Source organism: Macaca fascicularis, chromosome 6 (assembly GCF_037993035.2).
Source record: "Macaca fascicularis isolate 582-1 chromosome 6, T2T-MFA8v1.1".
Lineage (NCBI taxonomy): Eukaryota > Metazoa > Chordata > Mammalia > Primates > Cercopithecidae > Macaca > Macaca fascicularis.
Genome location: NC_088380.1, coordinates 174,825,905 through 174,850,335, shown reverse-complemented (window position 1 = coordinate 174,850,335; position 24,431 = coordinate 174,825,905). Strand labels below are relative to the sequence as shown.

General features: G+C 42.2%; 1 protein-coding gene across 15 annotated transcripts in view; it reads right to left on the bottom strand.

The window, feature by feature from the left end:
• TENM2 (teneurin transmembrane protein 2) overlaps window positions 1–24,431 on the bottom strand; it is a 1,286,794-nt gene that overhangs the window by 155,261 nt on the left and 1,107,102 nt on the right. For all 15 annotated transcript variants that reach the window (XM_045395034.3, XM_045395036.3, XM_005558468.5 and 12 more), the window contains 2 exons: window positions 20,210–20,405; window positions 5,724–5,825 (listed from right to left, as the gene is read on the bottom strand). In XM_045395034.3, coding sequence (XP_045250969.1) covers window positions 5,724–5,825; window positions 20,210–20,405 — 298 coding nt within the window. The remainder of the gene's footprint in view (window positions 1–5,723; window positions 5,826–20,209; window positions 20,406–24,431) is intronic.

Here is a 24,431-nt window from a genome sequence, read left to right as displayed (position 1 = left end):
TGTGGTGGTATGCCCCTGTGATCCCAGATACTCTAGAGGCTGAGGCAATAGAATCGCTTAGACCCTAGGAGAAGGAGGTTGCAGTGAGCTGAGATTGTGCCACTGCACTCCAGCCTGGGTGACAGAGTGAATCTCTGTCTCAAAAAACCAACCAACCAACCAGAAAAGAAAGAAGGACACTGATTATGGCCCACAGCCAGGAGATGGGGCGTCCTGTTCTGGGGAGCAGGAGACTCAGGTGCACCTGTCTTTGCACTTGCTAGCTGATTACCTCATTCTGTTGGCTTGGGGTTACTCCCTGCCAACAGTCAGCAGCTTCTTAAACCCGAAAGTTGTTTGTGAGTGGCAACTTGTCGCAGCCACTGCTAAATTGTGCAGGACCAACGGGATCGAGACTTCCCACCTCTCTGCCTTATGTGTGAGGGGGAACAAAGGCACACACACACACACATACACACAATCACATTTTACTTTTTTTCTTATTAAAATCAGAAGTGCATCTCTGATGTAATGCACTGAGTAGGGCATAGCATCTTGCTAAAAATGCATAACCTCAATCCAATCACCGGAAAATATCACACAAACCCATACTGAGAGACACTCTACAAAATACCTGACTAATGCTCTTCTAAAAGGTCCAGGTCATAAAAGGCAAGGAATAACTGAGGAACTGTCACAGACTGGTCAGGTTAAAGAGATGAGGGAGACGTGACAATTAAATGCAATGTGGGATCCTGGATGAGAAACAAAGGGCAAAATTAGGAAAAGTCTGTAAATTAGCTAATGGCTTTGTATGGATGTTAATGTCTTGGCTTTGATCTTTGAGTTACAGAAATTTAAAATGTGGACATAGGGGAAGCTGGGTAAGCTCTGTATGGAAACTCTGTGTTCTATCTGTGCAACTTGTCGGCAAATCTAAACTGATTTCAATATAAGGTTTAAAAAATTGTAGGGGGGAGGATTGGTTAAAATAGAATTTACCTCATATCATTGATATGAAGACAAAGGTACATATTAAGTACTTTACACAATATCTGGTGCATATTGAGTACTTAAAAGCTATTAGTTGTTATTTAAAAACAACTGGAAGTATAGGTTTAACATTTCAGAAGTAAGTTCGGTGCTAATCATTAGATTTTTGCACTTGAACCTGGTGCAGTTAAACCTGTGTGCTTGTGTTTACTTGTTTCTCATTTCATCCTGCAGGTGTGGTCAAGGAATTTTGTTATATTAGGAGCCAGTAGTTATGAATTGAGGTATTTAAGGCTTGAGTCTCTCCAGATCCCAGGCTTATGTGTGCTCAAGTCCACTTTTGGGATTCTTGATGTTAAATAAGTGTGTAAGAAGCTGACTTGGCTTGGATGCTAATCAAAGTGAAAATGTTACTCTCTAGATAGGGTTCATGGGGGCACTAACATTTCCTACAGTTTTCTCTTTTCCAGTTTTCTGGTTTTGACATTGTTCTTTTTAAAATAAATTTATCGCTGGGCACGGTGGCCCATGCCTGTAATCCCAGCACTTTGGGAGGCCGAGGTGGGTGGATCACCTGAGGTTGGGAGTTCAAGACCAGCCTGACCAACATGGAGAAACCCCGTCTTTACTAAAAATACAAAATTAGCCATGTGTGGTGGTGCATGCCTGTAATCCCAGATACCCAGGAGGCTGAGGCAGGTGTAGCACTTGAACCCGGGAGACGGAGGTTGCGTGAGCCGAGATCGCGTCACTGCACTCCAGCCTGGGCAACAAGAGCAAAACTCCGACTCAAAAAAAAAAAAAAAAAAATCTACAGAACTATAATGAATTGACTTAAAGAAGTATGTTAAGTGATTAATAATACTTATGTCCCATGAAACTGGCAGAAATAATAAAGGTGATACATGAAAGATCAAAGATTGGGAAAGAAGGTTTTAGAATGAGGGGAAAGTTCTCTTTGTTAACAATGAAGTAGCTTAAACTGTGGCCATTTAAAAAACACTAAGGCAAAAACATCTATAGGGCAAAAAGGTAGAATCTTACTCCTAGCACTCTTCAACCAACTTCGCCCAGAATAAACGGAGAAATAGGGGGAAAAGCAATTTTATTCTTTAAACACTTCAATTTTGTCCACTGTGTGCATGAACAGCTAAATTAAAGTATACAAGTTCAAAGCCCGATTTCAGGAGCAGCGACTGAGTATGGAGGAGTCACTACTCTTAACATCCACTCAATATTTGTTTCACAAGGATCAATTATATACCATGGCTAATGCACACTTGCAGTGTGCGCCCAGCCACAGTGCAGGTGGTGAATGCAAAACACACACTGAGAGTCCTTTTAAGCAGCTAAATGGACACCCCATTACAGATCCATAATGCAGAATGGACGCTCATCTGCAAATGGATTTAAAGCAAAGGGTTCTTAAATGGCCAGGGTACTTAGGTTTAAAAGGCCAGTAACTGGATGTGCAGTCAGAGCACACATGGTTTTTAGGATTAATAATACATCGATGTGTGTCAGTGTTAATATACATTTACAGCTCACAGGCCGTGCGGCTGAGTGTTCAGCCTATTTGCAGCCACATATAAAAGGATGACTCTGTCCTTCTTCTCATTAATGCTTTCACTCCCAGGAAAATTAGATTACGCAAGGAAAGCCATTCAAATGACACTGAGGTTTTCCTTCCTTTAAAGCCTCTGCTAGGAAAAGCGCTCAGCCTGGTGATGCATGTGCTGTTCTCTGTTCTCCCTGCTCCATCAGTGACCCTCAGAGCCTGAGGGAGGCGCTGCGAGGAGGTCCAGTCTCCACTGTTCACTTTGCTGATGTGCTCCCTGCCGTTGATAGAGTGCACTAAGCGTGGCACAGCCCAGAGAGCTGTTGGGCGGCTTCCCGCCTGACACACAGCCCTGAGAGCTGTTGGGTGGCTTCTTGCCTTATTTTTAAAATTATACTTGAAGTTCTGGGATACATGTGCAGAATGTGCAGTTTTGTTACATAGATATACATATGGTTTGCTGCACCCATCAACCTGTCATCTGGTTTGCCGCATCCATAATAGTTTGCTGCACCCATCAACCCATCATCTACGTTAGGTATTTCTCCTAATGCCATCCCTCCCCTAGCCCCCCACCCCCCAACAGGCCCCACTGTGTGATGTTCCCCTCCCTGTGTCCCTGTGTTCTCATTGTTCAACTCCCACTTATGAGTGAGAACATGTGACGTTTGGTTTTCTGTTCCTGTGTTAGTTTGTTGAGAATGATGATTTCTAGCTTCATCCATGTCTCTGCAAAGGACATGAACTCATCCTTTTTTATGGCTGCATAGTATTTCATGGTGTATATGTACCACATTTTCTTTATCCAGTCTATCATTGATGGGCATTTGGGTTGGTTCCAAGTCTTTGCTATTGTGAATAGTGCTGCAATAAACATACGTGTGCATGTGTCTTTATAGTAGAATGATTTATAATCCTTTGGGTATATACTCAGTAATGGGATTGCTGGGTCAAACGGTATTTCTGGTTCTAGATCCTTGGTATTTCTGGTTCTAGATCCATAACGTAGATCACCACACTGTCTTCCACAATGGTTGAAGTAATTTATACTCCCACCAACAGTGTAAAGGCATTCCTATTTATCCAGATCCTCTCCAGCATCTGTTGTTTCCTGACTTTTTAATGATCGCCATTGTAACTGGCATGAGATGGTATCTCATTGTGGTTTGCAGATGACGTGACTGTATATTTAGAAAACCCCATAGTCTCAGCCAAATTTCTCCTTAAGCTGATAAGCAACTTCAGCAAAATCTCAGGATACAAAATCAATGTGCAAAAATCACAAGCATTCCTATACACCAACAACAGACAGAGTGCCAAATCATGAGTGAACTCCCACTCACAATTGCTACAAAGAGAATAAAATACCTAGGAATACAATTTACAAGGGATGTGAAGGACCTCTTCAAGGAGAACTACAAACCTTGTCTTCTTTTTAAGTTTATCGAAGTTTTCACCATACTGCGTGATGGAAGAGATGCCTGTAAGTGGTGTCATTTAGGAATTAAGTCTCATGCACGTGCCATCAGACCCAGAACTTTAAGTACAGAAAGCCCCCTTCACTTATCAGCATTTGGAAGGCTGGAACCCTCACATCTTTGAAACAGTGAGACTATTTGAAATAGTATTTTTCAGAGCAATTGTGATGAGGGTGGGAAAGGAGAGGTACTATTTAGCATTTACAGAGCAGCTTCACTAATGATTGTCTTGCAGAAAGTCAAGGCAGGAAGGTCTTTTAATAAAGCACACATAAAAATAATGGGAAGATTAGTTACATATATAAATACATAAAATAATATGCATAATTAAATAAGAAAGTCAAGGCCTTTCATGCGTTATTGTACCCTGCTAAGAGCTTTGCGTGTGTTATCTTACACTATCCTCACAATAAACCTAGGAAGTAACTCCCCACTTTTCTAGAAGAGGAAACCAAGGTTCAGAAATGTTAAATCAGTCACTTAATGTCAGACACCCAATGGCAGAGCTGGGATTGGAACCACTTGCTGACTCTGCAGCAAGTGCACTTAACTGTCCCTTCACTATTTTTCAGACTGTGATATGGCCTATTAGTAGGTGGAAAATCAGCGCAATGGGTCATAACTAGTATTAAAAAAAAATGAGGCCGGGCACAGTGGCTCATGCCTGTAATCCCAGTGCTTTGGGAGGATGAAGCGGGTGGATGACTTGAGGTCAGGAGTTCGAGATCAGCCTGGCCAACATGGTGAAACCCTGTTTCTACTAAAAATACAAAAATTAGCTGGGTGTGGTGGCACATGCCTGTAATTCCAGCTTCTTGGGAGGCTGAGGCAGGATAATTGCTTGAACCCGGGACAGGGAAGTTGCAGTGAGCCAAGATCACACCACTGCATTCCAGCTTGGGTGACAGAGTGAGACTCAAAAAATAAAATAAAATAAAAAATGAAATAGGATAGAAAAGAAACATGGAGTAAAATATCATTTTGTGAGTTTCATTTCAATTTCCTACTTGTATTTATACATATACACTTGTGTGTCTGTGTATCTGTGTCTGTGTCTGTGTGTGTGCCTGTGTATAAGTGTGAGATGCTCTGCTCTTCACTACAGCTGCCTCTGAGAGAGCCATTGAAGGTCACACTGAAGGTCTCTTGCAAGCAAGGTGTGTAGCCCCTAAATTCTCTGTTATTGTGAGAAGCATTTTCTTTCTTATATTACCTTTCCCCCAAGAATCTCAGGGCTTCAGCCATTCTGCGCACAGTAGTGTAGATAAATTAATAATACAATTTAAAACCGATTCCACCAAGATAAATAGCGCTTCCTAGATTAAGAGTGTAGCTGGCCAGAATGAATGAAATTTACTAACCCTGAGATGCTTAATCTTCCATTACATGGAAGTTAATGATTATAAGAAAGGAGTGATGGTAATTCACTTCTGCTTTTACAGGAAATCCGACCATCTCATTTTTAGCACATCTTTCTTCTCAGCACACCTCAGTGCCAAGGATAACTGCCCTGCTCCTGTAGGTACATTGGCCAATGGTCATAAATCAAAGCCTACTATTCACCAAAGGCTCATGCCTTCTGGCATGCATGGCCTTGCAAGATGTTTCCAGGGAATTTGCTGGGAAGGCTACATGGGTGCTCCTTCTGTTACCCACTCAGAGAAGCCTAGGGAGGGTCTGTCTTCCAACCATAGCAGGGAAGCGGTGGCACATACCTTTAGCACAGTCTGCTCCTAGAAATCCTGGGAAACAGTGACACACCCCGGACACACATTCACCATTCCCATGGCAATTGCGTGGACAGTCCTGGACTGAATCTGAAAAAGAGATAAATGTAGTGATTACCTTTTCCTCTGCCTACTGGTGCAGTAATTTAACCATTAGTAACTTGCCATTTTTAAAGACCAGTGCTAGCAACCTCAGATGCCTATAATAGGGGATTGGTCAGGAATATGAATGAGTGAAGAAAGAGAATAGGGAGTGGTGGGGACTAGGACAGCTTGAACAGTGCTCTCCAGGTGATGGCCCCAGGCAGGAATGCAGGGCTAGTAGTGCTGTAACTTTTGCTTTTTAAGAATAAACTACCAATCTCATCCATCATAGTGGCTCACAGCTGTAATCCCAGCACTTTGGGAGGCTGAGGCAAGTGGATCACATGAGGTTAGGAGTCCGAGACTAGCCTGGCCAACGTGGTAAAACCCCATCATTACTAAAAACACACACACACACACACACACACACAATTAGCTGGATGTGGTGGTGCACTCCCGTAATCCCAGCTACTTGGGAGGCTGAGGCAGGAGAATTGCTTGAACCCAGGAGGTGGAGGTTGCAGTGAGCCGAGGTCGTGTCACTGTACTGCAGCCTGGGCAACAAGAGTGAAACTCCATCACACACACACACACAAACACACACACACACACACACACACACAAATTGCATGGGCCAGGTACTATTGTAATTGCATGGGCCAGGTACTGTGATGCTGAGGGCACAGCGGCAAATAAAGCCAAGTCGCAGACTGTGTAGGACACTTACATTATCACAACCAGCTCTCAGCAAATTCTAAACTCTAAGGAGATAAATAATTGACCTTATCAACTCGTCATTTACATCAGGTATAACTTCCAATGCCAACCCTCCCCCTCCCCCTCCCCATAATAGGCCCCAGTGTATGATGTTCCCCTTCCAGAGTCCAAGTGATCTCAGTGTTCAATTCTCACCTATGAGTGAGAACATGCGGTGTTTGGTTTTCTGTTCTTGCAATAGTTTGCTGAGAATGATGGTTTCCAGCTGCATCCATGTCCTTACAAAGGACACGAACTCATCCTTTTTTATGGCTACATAGTATTCCATGGTGTATATGTGCCACATTTTCTTAATCCAGTCTGTCACTGATGGACATTTGGGTTGATTCCAAGTCTTTGCTATTGTGAATAGTGCCGCAATAAACATACGTGTGCATGTGTCTTTATAGCAGCATGATTTATAATCCTTTGGGTATATACCCAGTAATCGGATGGCTGGGTCATATGGTATTTCTAGTTCTAGATCCTTGAGGAATCGCCATACTGTTTTCCACAATGGTTGAACCAGTTTGCAATCCCACCAACAGTGTAAAAGTGTTCCTAGTTCTCCATATCCTCTCCAGCACCTGTTGTTTTCTGACTTTTTAATGATTGCCATTCTAACTGGTGTGAGATGGTATCTCGTTGTGGTTTTGATTTGCATTTCTCTGATGGCCAGTGATGATGAGCATTTTTTCATGTGCCTGTTGGCTGTATGCATGTCTTCTTTTGAGAAATGTCTGTTCATATCTTTTGCCCACTTTTTGATGGGGTTGTTTGTTTTTTTCTCATAAATTTGTTTGAGTTCTTTGTAGGTTCTGGATATTAGCCCTTTGTCAGATGAGCAGATTGCAAAATTTTTCTCCCATTCTGTAGGTTGCCTGTTTACTCTGATGGTAGTTTCTTTTGCTGTGCAGAAGCTTTTTAGTTTAATTAGATCCCATTTGTCAATTTTGGCTTTTGTTGCTGTTGCTTTTGGTATTTTAGACATGAAGTCCTTGCCCACGCCTATGTCCTGAATGGTATTACCTAGGTTTTCCTCTAGGGTTTTTATGGTTTTAGGTCTAACATTTAAGTCTCTAATCCATCTTGAATTAATTTTCATATAAAGAGTAAGGAAAGGATCCAGTTTCAGCTTTCTACTTATGGCTAGCCAATTCTCCCAGCACCATTTATTAAATGGGGAATTCTTTCCCCATTTCTTGCTTTTCTCAGGTTTGTCAAAGATCAGATGGCTGTAGATGTGTGGTATTATTTCTGAGGGCTCTGTTCTGTTCCATTGGTCTATATCTCTGTTTTGGTACCAGTACCATGCTGTTTTGGTTACTGTAGTCTTGTAGTATAGTTTGAAGTCAGGTAGCGTGATGCCTCCAGCTTTGTTCTTTTGACTTAGGATTGTCTTGGCAATGCGGGCTCTTTTTTGGTTCCGTATGAACTTTAAAGCAGTTTTTTCCAATTCTATGAGGAAAGTCATTGGTAGCTTGATGGGGATGGCATTGAATCTATAAATTACCTTGGGCAGTATGGCCATTTTCACGATGTTGATTCTTCCTATCCATGAGCATGGTATGTTCTTCCATTTGTTTGTGTCCTCTTTTATTTCACTGAGCAGTGGTTTGTAGTTCTCCTTGAAGAGGTCCTTTACATCCCTTGTAAGTTGGATTCCTAGGTATTTTATTCTCTTTGAAGCAATTGTGAATGGAATTTTATTCATGATTTGGCTCTCTGTTTGTCTGTTACTGGTGTATAAGAATGCTTGTGATTTTTGCACATTGATTTTGTATCCTGAGACTTTGCTGAAGTTGCTTATCAGCCTAAGGAGATTTTGGGCTGAGATGATAGGGTTTTCTAAATATACAATCATGTTGTCTGCAAACAGGGACAATTTGACTTCTTCTTTTCCTAACTGAATACTCTTTATTTTTTTTCTTGCCTGATTGCCCTAGCCAGAGCTTTCAACACTATGTTGAATAGGAGTGGTGAGAGAGGGCATCCCTGTCTTGTGCCAGTTTTCAAAGGGAATGCTCCCAGTTTTTGCCCATTCAGTATGATATTGGCTGTGGGTTTGTTATAAATAGCTCTTAATATTTTGAGATACGTTCCATCAATACTGAATTTATTGAGAGTTTTTAGCATGAAGGGCTGTTGAATTTTGTCAAAGGCCTTTTCTGCATCTATTGAGATAATCATGTGGTTTTGTCTTTGGTTCTGTTTATATGCTGGATTACGTTTATTGATTTGCATATGTTGAACAAGCCTTGCATCCCAGGGATGAAACCTTTTTGATCATGGTGGATAAGCTTTTTGATGTGCTGCTGGATTCGGTTTGCCAGTATTTTATTGAGGATTTTTGCATCAATATTCATCGGGGATATTGGTCTAAAATTCTCTTTTTTTGTTGTGTCTCTGCCAGGCTTTGGTATCAGGATGATGTTGGCCTCAAAATGAGTTAGGGAGGATTCCCTCTTTTTCTATTGATTGGAATAGTTTCAGAAGGAATGGTACCAGCTCCTCCTTGTACCTCCAGTAGAATTCGGCTGTGAATCCGTCTGGTCCTGGACTTTTTTTGTGGGTAGGCTATTAATTATTGCCTCAATTTCAGAGCCTGCTATTGGTCTATTTAGGGATTCAACTTCTTCCTGGTTTAGTCTTGGGAGAGTGTAAGTGTCCAGGAAATTATCCATTTCTTCTAGGTTTTCTAGTTTATTTGTGTAGAGGTGTTTATAGTATTCTCTGATGGTAGTTTGTATTTCTGTGGGGTTGGTGGTGATATCCCCTTTATCATTTTTTATTGCGTCTATTTGATTCTTCTCTCTTTTCTTCTTTATTAGTCTGGCTAGGGGTCTACCAATTTTGTTGATCTTTTCAAAAAACCAGTTCCTGGATTCATTGATTTTTTGGAGGCTTTTTTGTGTCTCTATCTCCTTCAGTTCTGCTCTGATCTTAGTTATTTCTTGCCTTCTGCTAGCTTTTGAATGTGTTTGCTCTTGCTTCTCTAGTTCTTTTAATTGTGATGTTAGGGTGTCAATTTTAGATCTTTCCAGCTTTCTCTTGTGGGCATTTAGTGCTATAAATTTCCCTCTACACACTGCTTTAAATGTGTCCCAGAGATTCTGGTATGTTGTATCTTTTTTCTCATTGGTTTCAAAGAACATCTTTATTTCTGCCTTCATTTCGTTATGTACCCAGTAGTCATTCAGGAGCAGGTTGTTCAGTTTCCATGTAGTTGAGCGGTTTTGATTGAGTTTCTTAGTCCTGAATTCTAGTTTGATTGCACTGTGGTCTGAGAGACAGTTTGTTATAATTTCTGTTCTTTTACATTTGCTGAGGAGTGCTTTATTCCAACTTTGTGGTCAATTTTGGAATAAGTGCGATGTGGTGCTGAGAAGAATGTATATTCTGTTGATTTGAGGTGGAGAGTTCTGTAGATATCTATTAGGTCTGCTTGGTGCAGAGTTGAGTTCAATTCTTGGATATATCCTTGTTAACTTTCTGTCTCGTTGATCTGTCTAATGTTGACAGTGGGGTGTTAAAGTCTCCCATTATTATTGTATGGGAGTCTAAGTCTCTTTGTAATTCTCTAAGGACTTGCTTTATGAATCTGGGTGCTCCTGTATTGGGTTCATATATATTTAGGATAGTTAGCTCTTCCTGTTGAATTGATCCCTTTACCATTATGTAATGGCCTTCTTTGTCTCCTTTGATCTTTGATGGTTTAAAGTCTGTTTTATCAGAGACTAGGATTGCAACCCCTGCTTTTTTTTGTTCTCCATTTGCTTGGTAGATCTTCCTCCATCCCTATATTTTGAGCCTATATGTGTCTCTGCATGTGAGATGGGTCTCCTGAATACAGCAAACTGATGGGTCTTGACTCTTTATCCAATTTGCCAGTCTGTGTCTTTTAATTGGACCATTTAGTCCATTTATCTTTAAGGTTAATATTGTTATGTGTGAACTTGATCCTATCACTGTGATGTTAGCTGGTTATTTTGCTCGTTGGTTGATGCAGTTTCTTCCTAGCATTGATGGTCTTTACATTTTGGCATGTTTTTGCAATGGCTGGTACCGGTTGTTTCTTTTCATGTTTAGTGCTTCCTTCAGGGTCTCTTGTAGGGCAGACCTGGTGGTGACAAAATCTCTAAGCATTTGCTTGTCTGTAAAGGATTTTATTTCTCCTTCACTTATGAAACTTAATTTGGCTGGGTATGAAATTCTGGGTTGAAAATTCTTTTCTTTAAGAATGTTGAATATTGGCCCCCACTCTCTTTTGGCTTGGAGAGTTTCTGCCGAGATATCTGCTGTTAGTCTGATGGGCTTCCCTTTGTGGGTAACGCGACCTTCCTCTCTGGCTGCCCTTAACATTGTTTCCTTCATTTCAACTTTGGTGAATCTGACAATTACGTGTCTTGGAGTTGCTCTTTTCGAGGAGTATCTTTGTGGCCGTTCTTTGTATTTCCTGAATTCGAATGTTGGCCTGCCTTACTACGTTGGGGAAGTTCTCCTAGATGATATCCTGAAGAGTGTTTTCCAACTTGGTTCCATTTTCCTCCTCACTTTCAGGCACACCAATCAGACGTAGATTTGGTCTTTTCACATAATCCCATATTTCTTGAAGGCTTCGTTCATTTCTTTTTCCTCTTTTTTCTCTAGACTTCTCTTCTCACTTCATTTCATTCATTTGATCTTCAATCATTGATACTCTTTTTTCCAGTTGATCAAGTCAGTTACTGAAGCTTGTGCATTTGTCACATATTTCTCATGTCATGGTTTTTATCTCTGTCAGTTCATTTATGGCCTTCTCTGTATTGATTATTCTAGTTATCCATTCTTCCATTCTTTTTTCAAGATTTTTAGTTTCTTTGCACTGGGTACATAGTTCCTCCTTTAGCTCTGAGAAGTTTGATCGACTGAAGCCTTCTTCTCTCAACTCGTCAAAGTCATTCTCCATTCAGCTTTGATCCGTTGCTGGCGATGAGCTGTGTTCCTTTGGAGGGGGAGATGTGCTCTGATTTTTTGAATTTCCAGCTTTTCTGCCCTGCTTTTTCCCCATTTTTGTGGTTTTATCTGCCTCTGGTCTTTGATTATGGTGACGTACTGATGGGGTTTTGGTGTGGGTGTCCTTTCTGTTTGTTAGTTTTCCTTCTAACAATCAGGACCCTCAGTTGTAGGTCTGTTGGAGTTTGCTTGAGGACCACTCCAGACGCTGTTTTCCTGGGTATCAGCAGCAGAGGCTGCAGAAGATAGAATATCGCTGAAGAGCGAGTTCTGCTGTCTGATTCTTGCTCTGGAAGCTTCGTCTCAGGGGTGTACCCTGCCATGTGTGGTGTGAGGTGTCAGTCTGCACCTAGTGGGGGATGTATCCCAGTTAGGCTACTCAGGGGTCAGGGACCCACTTGAGCAGGCAGTCTGTCCATTCTCAGATCTCAACCTCCGTGCTGGGAGATCCATTGCTCTCTTCAAAGCTGTCAGACAGGGTCATTCAATAGTCATATTCTTTAAAAATTATTACCCCATCATCCTAATTTTTGTCCTAAAACAAAATACCTTTAGACTTTCAGGTTCCAAATTACTAAGATGATGAAAAGGAAAGTATAAGCCACTATTCCCAAAATGTGATGTTATATCACCCTTGGAGAGTTGGGGACTTTGACCTGGTGACATAGTATGAAAGGCTGTGAAGTCTAATTGTTCCTAATGGAGTTACCTGAGAGTGATAAAGGATGTGTTTCCTTTAAACCTGATTTCCCATTTACTCCTACTCTGGATTGAAACTCCGAATCATACCATTCTGTTTTCTTCCTACAGTGTTTCCTTTAAACCTGATTTCCCATTTACTCCTACTCTGGATTGAAACTCCGAATCATACCATTCTGTTTTCTTCCTACAGTGTTTCCTTTCTCAGCCCTCATCTTCCAGAACTACACTGTAGTTGGTTTCTGGCAGTCTGAGGAAAACTCAATGAGTATATTTGCTTTTTCAAAATCAGACAAAAGACTATAGACCCCATCAAGCCAGTTTCCTTAATGTATAACAATAATTAACATTTCAGACTGAAACTCCTTGAGGTTGGCTGTGTAAATGTCGGCTGAGAAGCATCCAGGTGGCTACTTATTTGTTTCATTTATTCATCCCTCATTCAAAAAGCGTTAGGTGCTTTTGTGGATCAGCAAATCAGTAATTTCACAGGGTGCTGGGAGACCATTCTCCCTGGGTCTCTCATGTTTCTGAATGTCTTGAGAGCACAGGCATTGACTGCCTTAGTTCTGAACTATCTTTTCAAGGCTGTCTGTATTGGGAACAGCCTTGGGAGACAGCAGTAGTGTCTCTCTTCTGAGTAAAGGGCAGGTTTACTTATTACCCAGTATAGTAAAGACAATGTCTCCCTCTGGAACAAAGAATAAGCATGCTTACTGCCTATTCTAAGAGACTCGGGTTCAGTAAGCTCAGGGTTTTTCTTCTGCAATGCAACCCACGATATGTACTGGCATAACCCGACCTGAGGGAAGCCCTGAGGAGTTACTCTGAGGGAACTGGGGCTTGGGGAACCAGAACACATACTGACACTCTGGATATTGCATTGCTCTGAGTAATAAAGTCCCTTATCTCTGACCCATGAGTCTCATGTCTTCTGATGGCATCCATGAAACTGTGTCAGGCTAACATGTTAGCTTGCAACTAGGGTAAGGTCTCAGATCTGTCACATTCTTACATATGATTCAGTCTACTAACTGAGCACTTATATTATGCAAGGCACTATATAAAAAGGCATTGGAGATACCACAGTGAAAATGACAGACATAGTCTCCTCATATGCAAAGCCCTCATAAAACTTTGCACAATAATAGAGAATACAAGCAAAAAAAAAATCAAGCAAATTGAATAAGTAAAAATTACAATAAGTGCTTTGAAGAGAATAGGATACTGAGATGGAGTAACAGGAGGAAGCTACCTAAAGAGAGTGTTCAGGGAGGGCCTCTCTACTCTATGCAAGTGACTCTGAAGGATGAGCTGAAACCAGCAAGCAAAGAGCTGAGGGAAGGGTGTTCCAGGTCAGAGGAACAGCTTATGCAAAGGCTCTGGGGTGGGAAAGAGAGGAACTGAATCCAATATGGATGCAGGGTAGCAAACAAGGGAGAGTGTGACATTAGTTGAGTTTGGAGAGATCCAGACAGGGAGACGGATCATCCAGGGACATGTAGGCCAGCAGTCTCCAACCTTTTTGCCACCAGGGACTGGTTACATGGAAGACAATTCTTCTACAGACTGGGGCTTGGGGATGGTTTCAGCATGATTCAAGCACATACATTTATTGTGTATTTTATTTCTATTATTATTACATTGTAATATATAATGAAATAACTATACAACTCACGATAATGTCGAATCAATGGGAGCCCTGAGCTTGATTTTCTGCAACTACATGGTCCCATCTAGGGGTGATGGGAGACAGTGACATATCATCAGGCTTTAGATTCTCATAAGGAGCACACAACCTAGATCCCTTGCATGCACAGTTCACAATAGGGTTTGCCCTCATATGATAATCTAATGCCGCTGCTGATCTGATAGGGGGTGGAGCTCAGGCGCTAATGCAAGCAATAAAGATAAAGCTTCACTTGCTCACCCACTGCTCCCCTCTTGCTCTGTGGCCCAGTTCCTAATTGGCCACAGACCTCATTGTGATCTGTGCATGCGAGGGATCTGGGTTGCATGCTCCTTATGAGAATCTAATGCCTGATGATTTATCACTGTCTCCCATGACCCCCAGATGGGATCATCTAGTTGCAGGAAAACAAGCTCAGGGCTTCCACTGATTCGACATTATGGTGAATACTGATCTGTGGCCCTAGGGTTGAGGACCCCTGCTATAGGCCATGTGGATGACTTGGGTTCTATTCTGGAACTTCTGGGTATAAATGAAACATTTAAACAGAGGAACATCATTCTTCAGCTTGCATTTTTTGAAGTCCTTCCTACGGTGAAGTAGAGATTGTTTCTCACTGAGCATCTGGGTCTGGGGATGGTTTGGTGGAAATTGACATTCCTGAGGTCAAGGCTCCCTGTTCTCAAAACTTACGTCTTTGGCACTCAAGCAGCAAAGGTCCAGGGAGCTCTTTGCCACCACAATCCCATGGAAAAGGCCCGAGATCTTTGCACAGTTTCTTTGCTTGGCTGGAGGGCTTCACTTGAGGTATTTATCATTGTGTCTCAGCTCCTGGATGTCTTCCTCACTTTCCTCGATCTGGACTTTGTATCACTTCCTCTTTGCTCTTGTAATTCTTATATATATCTATCTTCTCTCACCAAGCCCTCGATTTGAACTGTTCATCAAGGTATTTTCAATGCTTGGTATACAAGAGGTCCTTGGTAAAAAGTTGTCCAAGTGTGATTATGTGTGTGTGTGTCTGTGTGTCTATGTCTATGTGTGTGTCTGTGTGTCTGTGTATGTTTGTGCGTGTCTGTGTGTCTGTGTATGTCTGTGTGTGTCTGTGTGTCTGTGTATGTCTATGTGTGTGTGTATGTGTATGTCTGTGTGTATGTGTGTCTATGTGTGTGTCTGGGTGTCTATGCCTATGTGTGTGTGTGTCTGTGTGTGTGTCTATGTCTATGTCTGTGTGTCTATGTGTATATGTGTGTGTGTCTGTGTATGTCTGTGTGTGTGCGTCTGTGTATGTCTATGTGTGTGTGTGTCTGTGTGTCTGTGTATGTCTATGTGTATGTGTGTCTGTGTGTGTGTCTATGTCTATGTGTGTTTGTGTGTCTGTGTGTGTGTCTGTGTGTAAGTGTATGTCTATGTCTATGTGTGTGTCTGTGTATGTCTGTGTGTGTGTATGTCTATGTCTATGTGTGTGTGTGTCTGTGTATGTCTATGTGTGTGTGTCTATGCATATGTGTGTGTCTGTGTGTCTGTGTGTGTGCCTAAGTCTATGTGTGTGTGTCTCTGTGTGTCTATGTCGATATGTGTGTTTGTCTGTGTGTATGTCTATGTCTATGTCTGTGTGTGTGTATGTCTATGTGTGTGTGTGTCTGTGTATGTCTATGTGTGTGCGTCTGTGTGTGTATGTCTATGTGTGTGTGTGTCTGTGTATGACTGTGTATGTGTGTCTATGTGTGTGTGTGTATGTCTATGTGTGTGTGTGTATGTCTATGTGTGTGTGTGTCTGTGTATGACTGTGTATGTGTGTCTATGTGTGTGTGTGTATGTCTATGTGTGTGTGTGTATGTCTATGTGTGTGTGTGTCTGTGTATGACTGTGTATGTGTGTCTATGTGTGTGTGTGTATGTCTATGTGTGTGTGTGTATGTCTATGTGTGTGTGTGTCTGTGTATGACTATGTATATGTGTGTCTGTGCATGTCTATGTGTGTGTGTGTCTGTGTGTATGTGTATGTCTGTGTGTCTGTGTATGTGTGTGTCTGTGTGTATGTGTATGTCTGTGTGTCTGTGTGTGTGTGTGTCTGTGTGTATGTGTATGTCTATGTGCATGTGTGTATCTGTGTATGTCTATGTGTGTGTGTCTATGCATATGTGTGTGTCTGTGTGTGTGTCTGTGTGTGTGCCTAAGTCTATGTGTGTGTGTCTCTGTGTGTCTATGTCGATATGTGTGTTTGTCTGTGTGTGTCTATGTCTATGTCTGTGTATGTATATGTCTATGTGTGTGTGTCTGTGTGTGTATGTCTATGTGTGTGTGTCTGTGTATCTGTGTATGTCTATGTGTGTGTGTGTCTGTGTATCTCTGTATGTCTGTGTGTGTGTGTCTGTGTGTATGTGTGTGTGTGTATGTCTATGTGTGTGTGTATCTGTGTATGTCTATGTGTGTCTGTGTATGTCTGCATGTGTGTCTGTGTATATCTATGTGTGTGTCTGTGTATTTCTATGTGTGTGTGTGTTTCTGTGTGTCTGTGTATGTCTGTGTGTGTGTTTCTGTGTGTCTGTGTATGTCTGTGTGTGTGTTTCTGTGTGTCTGTGTATGTCTATGTGTGTGTGTGTCTGTGTGTGTCTATGTGTGTGTGTCTATGTGTGTGTGTGTCTATGTGTTGTGTCTATGTGTGTCTCTGTGTGTATGTGTGTCTGTGTGTCTATGTGTGTGTCTGTGTGTAAGTGTATGTCTATGTGTGTCTGTGTATGTCTGTGTGTGTGTATCTGTGTGTCTGTGTGTGTGTGTCTGTGTGTGTGTGTCTATGTGTGTCTGTGTGTGTGTCTGTGTGTATGTGTGTATATGTGTGTCTGTGTATGACTATGTGTGTGTGTGTCTGTGTGTGTGTATGTGTGTCTGTGTGTGTGTCTGTGTATGTCTGTGTGTGTGTGTATGTGTGTCTGGGTGTCTGTGACTATGTGTGTGTGTCTGTGTGTCTGTGTGTGTGCCTGTGTATGTCTATGTGTGTGTGTGTCTCTGCGTGTGTGTGTCTGTGTGTCTGTGTGTGTGTCTGTGTGTCTGCATGTGGGGGAGGAGAATTCTAAATAAACAGTAATTGTCATAAACAGTATTTTTCATTTAACTTTCCCAACAACTCATATTGAAAGTATTTTGATAGTTTCTGAGGGAGAAACAATGATGTGGCAAAGCTCAAATAAAAAGGAACTCACAATCCCCTTTCTCCAACACTCAGTTAAATATTTTTAAGATATTATCAGTTTTCCTTTTTGTTTACATTTTCTTGAGGAAGAAGTGGCCTCCGGAAGTGAGATCAAGCCCAGGGAATGGGATTTTACCCAAGTGGAGGCTAGCATCGTGCTTCCAGAAAGCCGTTCTGTTGTCTCGAGAAGAAACTAATTTCTGAAAGCAGGCTGCTTCTCTCCAAAACACATCAAAAGACTTCCCCAAGTCGAAGGTATATTTAGTGTGATCGCTGGTTGACACCTGTCTAACATTTTCCTTCTGTTTCACATCACGGGGGTTTACAGCACTCCTGGCTGCTCTTGATGGAGAACGTTCTGATGATAGTTATGTGTGGGAGAACCTCGAATCAAATAAAACACTGTTCTTTTCCCTGCACTTCAGGCCAATTACTATCATTGCTCCATCAAGATGTCTGCCCAACTATTAGGCCGATTACCTTTGACTTTCTCTTTGAGATACAGTCCAGACAAGAGCAATCCTCTTGGGAGAATTGCTATTCCCAGCTCCAACAGGCCAGGGTGGATGATGGCCCGTGGGAAGGGAATTTCACTACCACAACGCCTGTGTCCATGTGAATAAAGGAGAAGGAGGACAGAAGCTGTTGGGAAATAATCTGAAACCCAGAAAATGTGCTAAGTTTAGAGGGAAAAGGATTTAGTTGGCTAGAATCCAAAGAAATCCAGTGGTTAAGAGCACAGGCTCTGGAAAGTATGAATCCTGATTTCACCTTTTCCTGGCTGTGTGTGACCTTGGGCAAGTTTTCTAACTGCGTTCAGCCTTGGATTCCTCAGTTGGAAAATGCAGAGAATTGTGATAGTGCTACCTCATGTGGCCACTCCATGGGTTGAGGAAGCAAGAGACACGAAGGCATAATACCGGGGCTAGCACACTGTTGACGCTCTATAAATGCATAGCTGTTCTTGTTGTTATGAACCACTTCTCTGAATTCTTGTAGACCCCAGCTGAGCCAGCTGCTGTGCAGGGTGTGTGCTGTCACGTATGTGTCAAGCCTCTTGAGTTTAAACACAAAGCGACACAAAGGAAGTAATTTCTCATCATGTTCTTAAACTAAAGATTTAAAAAAATCTCAACATCTCAAGCTGGTTCCAAATTTGTTTCTAGTTTTTTCCTTTTGTGAGCTAGTCTCTACCCTATTACTTTTCTTCCCCATTGGTACCTAACCTAATTCTGGGTATTTTCCCTTTGTGGAACGCTTCTCCACTGACTTTCATTATACAAAGTTTAGGACATGACTTTAGAGTAGGGGTTGGCAAACTTTGTCTGTAAAGGGACAGAGAGTAACGATTTAGGCTTTGTGGGCCATATGGTCTCTGCTGCAATGACTCAACTCTGCCGTGACAGTGGGAAAGCTGCCATAGACAATATGTAAACAGATGTATGGGGCTGTGCTCCAATAAAACTTTATTCAAAAAAACAGGCAGTGGGCCAGATTCAGCCCATGGGCTACAGTGGAGCCAACTCCTGCTTTGGAGCATTTGGCCAGTCTTGACAGGGTCAGTCTTTGCTTAGCAGAGGGAATAAGGATTGATGTGAATCCCATGGTCAGTACCAAAACTCGATGTGATTTCACACCATTCTGAAGTGTGGCCACTGATGAAGAATTGCCACCTGAATTTCAGGATGGATTACATAGCTCTTTGAAGAATCATGGAGCCCCTCAGAAAAATCCATGGGGCCAATAGAAAAGTTCTTAAAATGTAATCAACAGAAAAACAGCGATACTAGATGTATTCCTAAAGAAAAAAAAATCGGATGTCATTTAGTGACCACCAACTCATGCCACACACGTTTTATTTGTCATGATACTCACATCACCCTCTACTTCTGGATGTGGTCATTACCTTTTCACAGATGATGAAACTGAGGCTCAGAGAGATAAGTGAATTGCCCAGTTAACATGTGGGGAAGCAAATCTTGGATTTAATGCTGGAGCTACCAAGTCTTTCTTCAAGAAGCCACCTTGTGTGCGCTTCCCCCGTGAATCTTGAGATCTACAGCTAAAAGTTGTTGGGACACATGGTGTTGTACAAAGGTGGTGGACAAGACCTAGAAGCCCATGCCATTTCCACTGTTTCCACAGCCTGGGTCTTTGAGAGGTTCAGCTTTCTGAATCTCAATTTATTCTTCTGTGAAATGGGTCTATTAATCTCCCCTGATTCACAGAGGTTCTACCCAGGATCAATTATTATTGTCAGGAGGAAGATTAAAAATCCCAGTAACGTAACTTTAATGAAAATATCTGCAGCTTCTTTGCTTGTTAACATACTTAGGGTTTGTTGTAGAAAAACTTTATGAAACCTTCCTCAAGCGAATGACCGTTTTAGAGCTTTGTATTGCATGTATAAGGACATTTTGGTTGAAACTTCGCTTTTCCCTTGGCAGCTAATAGAAGGCAGGGCTACCCTATGCCAAAATGATAAGTACTTAACTAAAACACTTTGAGATTTACCTACTTAAGAATGAAAACATGATTTTTAAATGTCTATATAATTTATCTGATTTAAAGTTTTTAAAAAATCACTTTTTATTAATATTTTGAGGTTCCCTTAATTTTTAAGAAAAATTCTGAGCTAGTGTGAATTGCCAGTAGTTTCTCTACTATATGCTTAGAGATTTATATATTTATTCTAGTTAATCCCCACAATGGCCCTATGAGGTGGGCATTCATGTTAGTTCTATTTTACTATGAGGAAACTGAGGCTTATCAAAGTCAAGTGATTTGCTTAGGTTGTGTGGTCAGGACTCAACCCAGGCAGTCTGACCTAAACTCTTAACCTCAATTTCATCCTTGGTGGCTCTTTCATGGTTTAAGCAGCATTTCCATTTAATCAGAGCTAGTTTCAGGTGTGTGACACTATAAGGTCTAAACAAAGGATCCTTGTTGGTTGTCATCTGTACTAGAAACTACCTTAGAAGATGTGTTTTCTGCAGAGAAGCCCAGAACATTTCCATCTTCCCTTCATGGTGTACCATCTCAGAGATCCCACACCTACCTAGGACAACGGTGTTGAAGGAAACCATCTCTTTGTCTTTTCCATCATTGTAGAAGGCCAGATGCCACAGGCCCACATCCAGGTACTGCACAAACACGGCTTCGTTCTGAACCAAGGTCTGTATGCTCCGGCGTTCCCTGGGAGATTCAACCACACTCCACTTCTCCTTCCCGTCCAGACGTTCCATGAAGTCATACTGGGAAAAGAAGAGAGAGTACCATGTATGAGACAAGGTGCAGATGTGGTCCCATACGTGGTACCTTCCCCTCCTATCCATTTGTTAATGGAGAAAGACCTTTTTTGTAGCACATTTTGCTATGAACTTATTCAGGAAAACAAGAGCCGCAAAATGTGTAACAGTAACAGTCATTATTTATTATGCTTCATAATGATTGCTACTATTAATACTTTTATTACTCTGGGTCACAATCTCTTATCTGCTGTCCTGAAATCCAAAGAGCTTTAACCCAAAGTTTTTCTTTTGTTTGTTTGTATGTGTGTGTTGTGTGTGTGTGTGTGTGTGCGCGTGTGTGTGTGGTGGAGGGAGTGGTACATGCTGTTGCTCCAGTCCCCCTCTGTATTATATAATACAGAGGATATGCAAAGTATAACTTTTCCGTAATCCTCCAAATTATGAATTCCAAAATGTAATCGGTTGCCTGAGCGTTTCAGATAAAGAATTATGAACCCATGTTACCAGCTACCATTTTATTGATTATTTACTAGGAGAAATGGCACAGCAGAATGGCCATGATGAGGGCTATGGAGCCTGAGAGAATCCTGAATGAGGTGCTTACTAGCTTCGCCTGTCTGTGCCTCAGTTTCCCCATTGGCAAAACTGAAAATAAGAGTATCTGTGTTACGGGGTTGTTGTGAGGATTCAGATAATATTTAGAACAGTGCCTGGCACCCAGCAAACACAAAATACGTGTTAGCCATCATGATCATTGTCATCATTTTATTCAGTTCTTGAAGAAACCCTGATTTGGTACCTATCTTGGTATAATTTACATCCATATTTTACAGATAAGAAAGCTGAGGCTCAGAGAAGTCAAGCAACTTTTCCAAAGTCACGCAGCTCCTAAGTGGCCAAGCAAGAATTTAGACATAGATTGGCTTGGTGTTTATGTTTATGCCCTTATAGTGCCTGGCCTTGGATAAACCAGCAATTAAAGTTTAACTTTGCTTCAGTGGAAACCAGGTTCAGAATTGGAAGTGATTAATGAGAGACAGAGTGGTCAACTAAGGCTACCATGATAAGGGGATGGGGAGGTCAAATGGGACCCAAGAGAGGCCTGTTCTAAATAATAGGTGAAATGCTGTAGCAGGCAAGTGGGAGCCATTGAAGTCTCTTGAGCAGTGACTGATGTGATGAAAGGGATGTTTTGAAGAATTAGTGTGTAGGAAGGATATGAGATATTCTAAAGGGTGAAAAACTGAAAGCAGGAGGACCAATTAGGAAGTGATTGCAGAAACCCAGGGGTGAGGTAAAAAAGGGTTTGATTAGGACAGTGAATGAGAAGAGGGGGACAACTTTGGAGGAACATTTCTAAGGAAGAGGTGACAGGGCTTGACCGTGGGCTGGACAGAGAGGATGAAGGAGAAGGCAAAGAGGACACCAATGTTTCTTACTTGTTGACAAGAAAATCGATAAAACCCCAGTAGAACTGGACTAATCTTGTGAGCTCTTGCAAAATCACTGCATAGAAAAGTCACTTGCATGCTGACTTCCAGAGAACATTCAAAGTGTAGGTTTTAGCCAATGAAAACCACCACTGTAGGATTAAGCAATCTCTCCACTTTCCCTTCCATAAAAAGGTTTTTATGGGTTACAGACATCAACTATAACCCCTTTTACGAACTTCATAGAATGAAACTCCAGGAATCTCCTAATGTGCCTTTCCCGTCGTCAGAATCGCCAGTTTTTCCACCTGAAATGTGATCACTGAAAACAAAAGACTCTATAATCTTAAACACAAAGGCTTTGCCATCAGACACACCTGGGTTTGAATTCTGACTCTGTCACTTACTATTCTTTGATGTTGGGCACATCTACTTTTACCTTCTTCTTGGTTTTCATACCAGGGAATTAATCACACCTAACATTCAGGGAGGTTATAAGGATGACATGAGATAATGCTTAGGGCAGGGCCAGAAAGTTAATAACCATTTTATTAAGTACCTAGGGACTATGAGTCACCTACTTGCAAATCATAATGATCATGACGAGCAGCGCATGGTTCTAGTTTCACACGTGGGGCACTGGCAATGGCCACTGCTTAGAAGTTGAAATTTTCTCCATTTCTCAAGATATGAGTGTGTTTAGCTTCTCTCTACCCCATATCCCATTGGTCCCAGCTGTCTTTGTGGGATAAAATAAATGACTTAAAGTGATATGACAAACTGATGCTGCTTTTGGAGACCTTTCTAACCAAAGCATTTGTTCCTTAGCAACCTCGAAAATGTCCAACTGCAAAGACCCATGTCTACAAATTGCTGTCAGCCAGAGGAATGGCTGTAACTTCCTTGGTGCCGAGGTGAGAAGGATCTACTTCATTTCGGGTCCAAGTAATCACCCCCATGAGGAAGAGTTTGGCTGAAGGTGATTACTTGTGTGGGGCCATTGCTCATTACTAATTTGGGCATTAGTCATCTCTTGCCGAACCACCTGACCAGCCAAGGGACACGGAAATGGCTTAGGACTAGTGGCAGTGCTCACCGTCCAGCCCAGTAAATTACTCTAAGAAGAGGCATTTTTCAGGGGAAAGAGAAGACATCTGTTTTGGCTGGCTCCTCAGAGTCCCCCCCACAGAAGCACAGAGGGCAGTTTTCATTTAAGGAAGAATTGGCTAGCCAGGGGCTCTTGGAGAAGATATTGACTCTGATATGATATGGTGTTTGATGTGTCTCAATCCTGTAGCCCTTTATTGTGCTTTATTATCTTCAAAGCACTTATTACCCCCTAAAATGATATAATTTATTTTTATGTGTGTTGTCTTTCTACTCAAAAGAACATAAACTCCAGGAAGATAGGGGTTTCATCTGCAGGGTAGAGTGGTGAGGAGTGAGGACTTCAGAACTACTGCCCTTCTTCCTTCCCAGGACAGGCCAAATGATCCTCAAGATCATTTTCTTTCTTCCTTCCTTCCTTCCTTCCTTCCTTCCTTCCTTCCTTCCTTCCTTCCTTCCTTCCTTCCTTCCTTCCTTTCTCCTTTCCTTCCTTTCTTTTCTTTCCTTCCTTCCTTCCTTCCTTCCTTCCTTCCTTCCTTCCTCCCTCCCTCCCTCCCTCCCTCCCTCTCTCCCTTCCTCCCTCCCTCCCTCCCTCCCTCTCTCCCTTCCTTCCTTCCTTCCTTTTTTTTTTTTTTTTTGGAGTCTCGCCCTGTTGCCCAGGCTGGAATGCAATGGCTTGATCTTGGCTCACTGCAACCTCCACCTCTTGGGTTCAAGTAATTTTCCTGTCTCAGACTCCTGAGTAGCCGGGATTACAGGCACCTGCTACCACACCCGGGTAATGTGTTGTATCTTTAGTAGAGACGGGATTTCACTATGTTGGCCAGGCTGGTCTCGAACTCCTGACTTTGTGATCTGCCTGCCTTGGCCTCCCAAAGTGCTGGAACTACAGGCATGAACCACCGTGCCTGGTCAAGATAATTTCTTGCAGGACAACAGGACAGGATCGCCCAGGAAAAGGCGGCAGCATCTTCTGTTGGTAAAATTCCACTCTATTATGTGTAGGGTGTTTGTTTATCACAATTTCCCAGGAGTTTCCCTCTTTATACCTCTTGTTCCTCCTTTCTATCTCAAAGTGCTCTAGAGTAGAGTGTACATAGAGTCACTATACATAGATTAACATGTGTCAAGCAGCATCACACAGCATCACTCACTGCTGCTATAATTTGGGCAAGGGCTGGAGGCTAGAAATGCAGGGGGAGGATAAACTGAGCCAGCCATGGAGACTGCCTTCCAGGATAGGGAGCCTGGGAGCAAGTGAGAAGCTGGTTTGCAAGGAGGCCATCTGGTGTAGGGGAGCCTCTGCTCTCTAGGATTCCTAGGCTACAGCCTGGCCAGCTTGCTTGGCAGACTGACTGTCACTAGAAGGAGGGCATTTTCCAAAAGCTCAGGCCCTGGCCAGAGTTTCCTTTTCATCCCTCAACACTGGGAATTGATAACTCAGGCTTAGTATTGGGGACATCTGGCTCCTCTGTTCTAGGACCTCATTGTG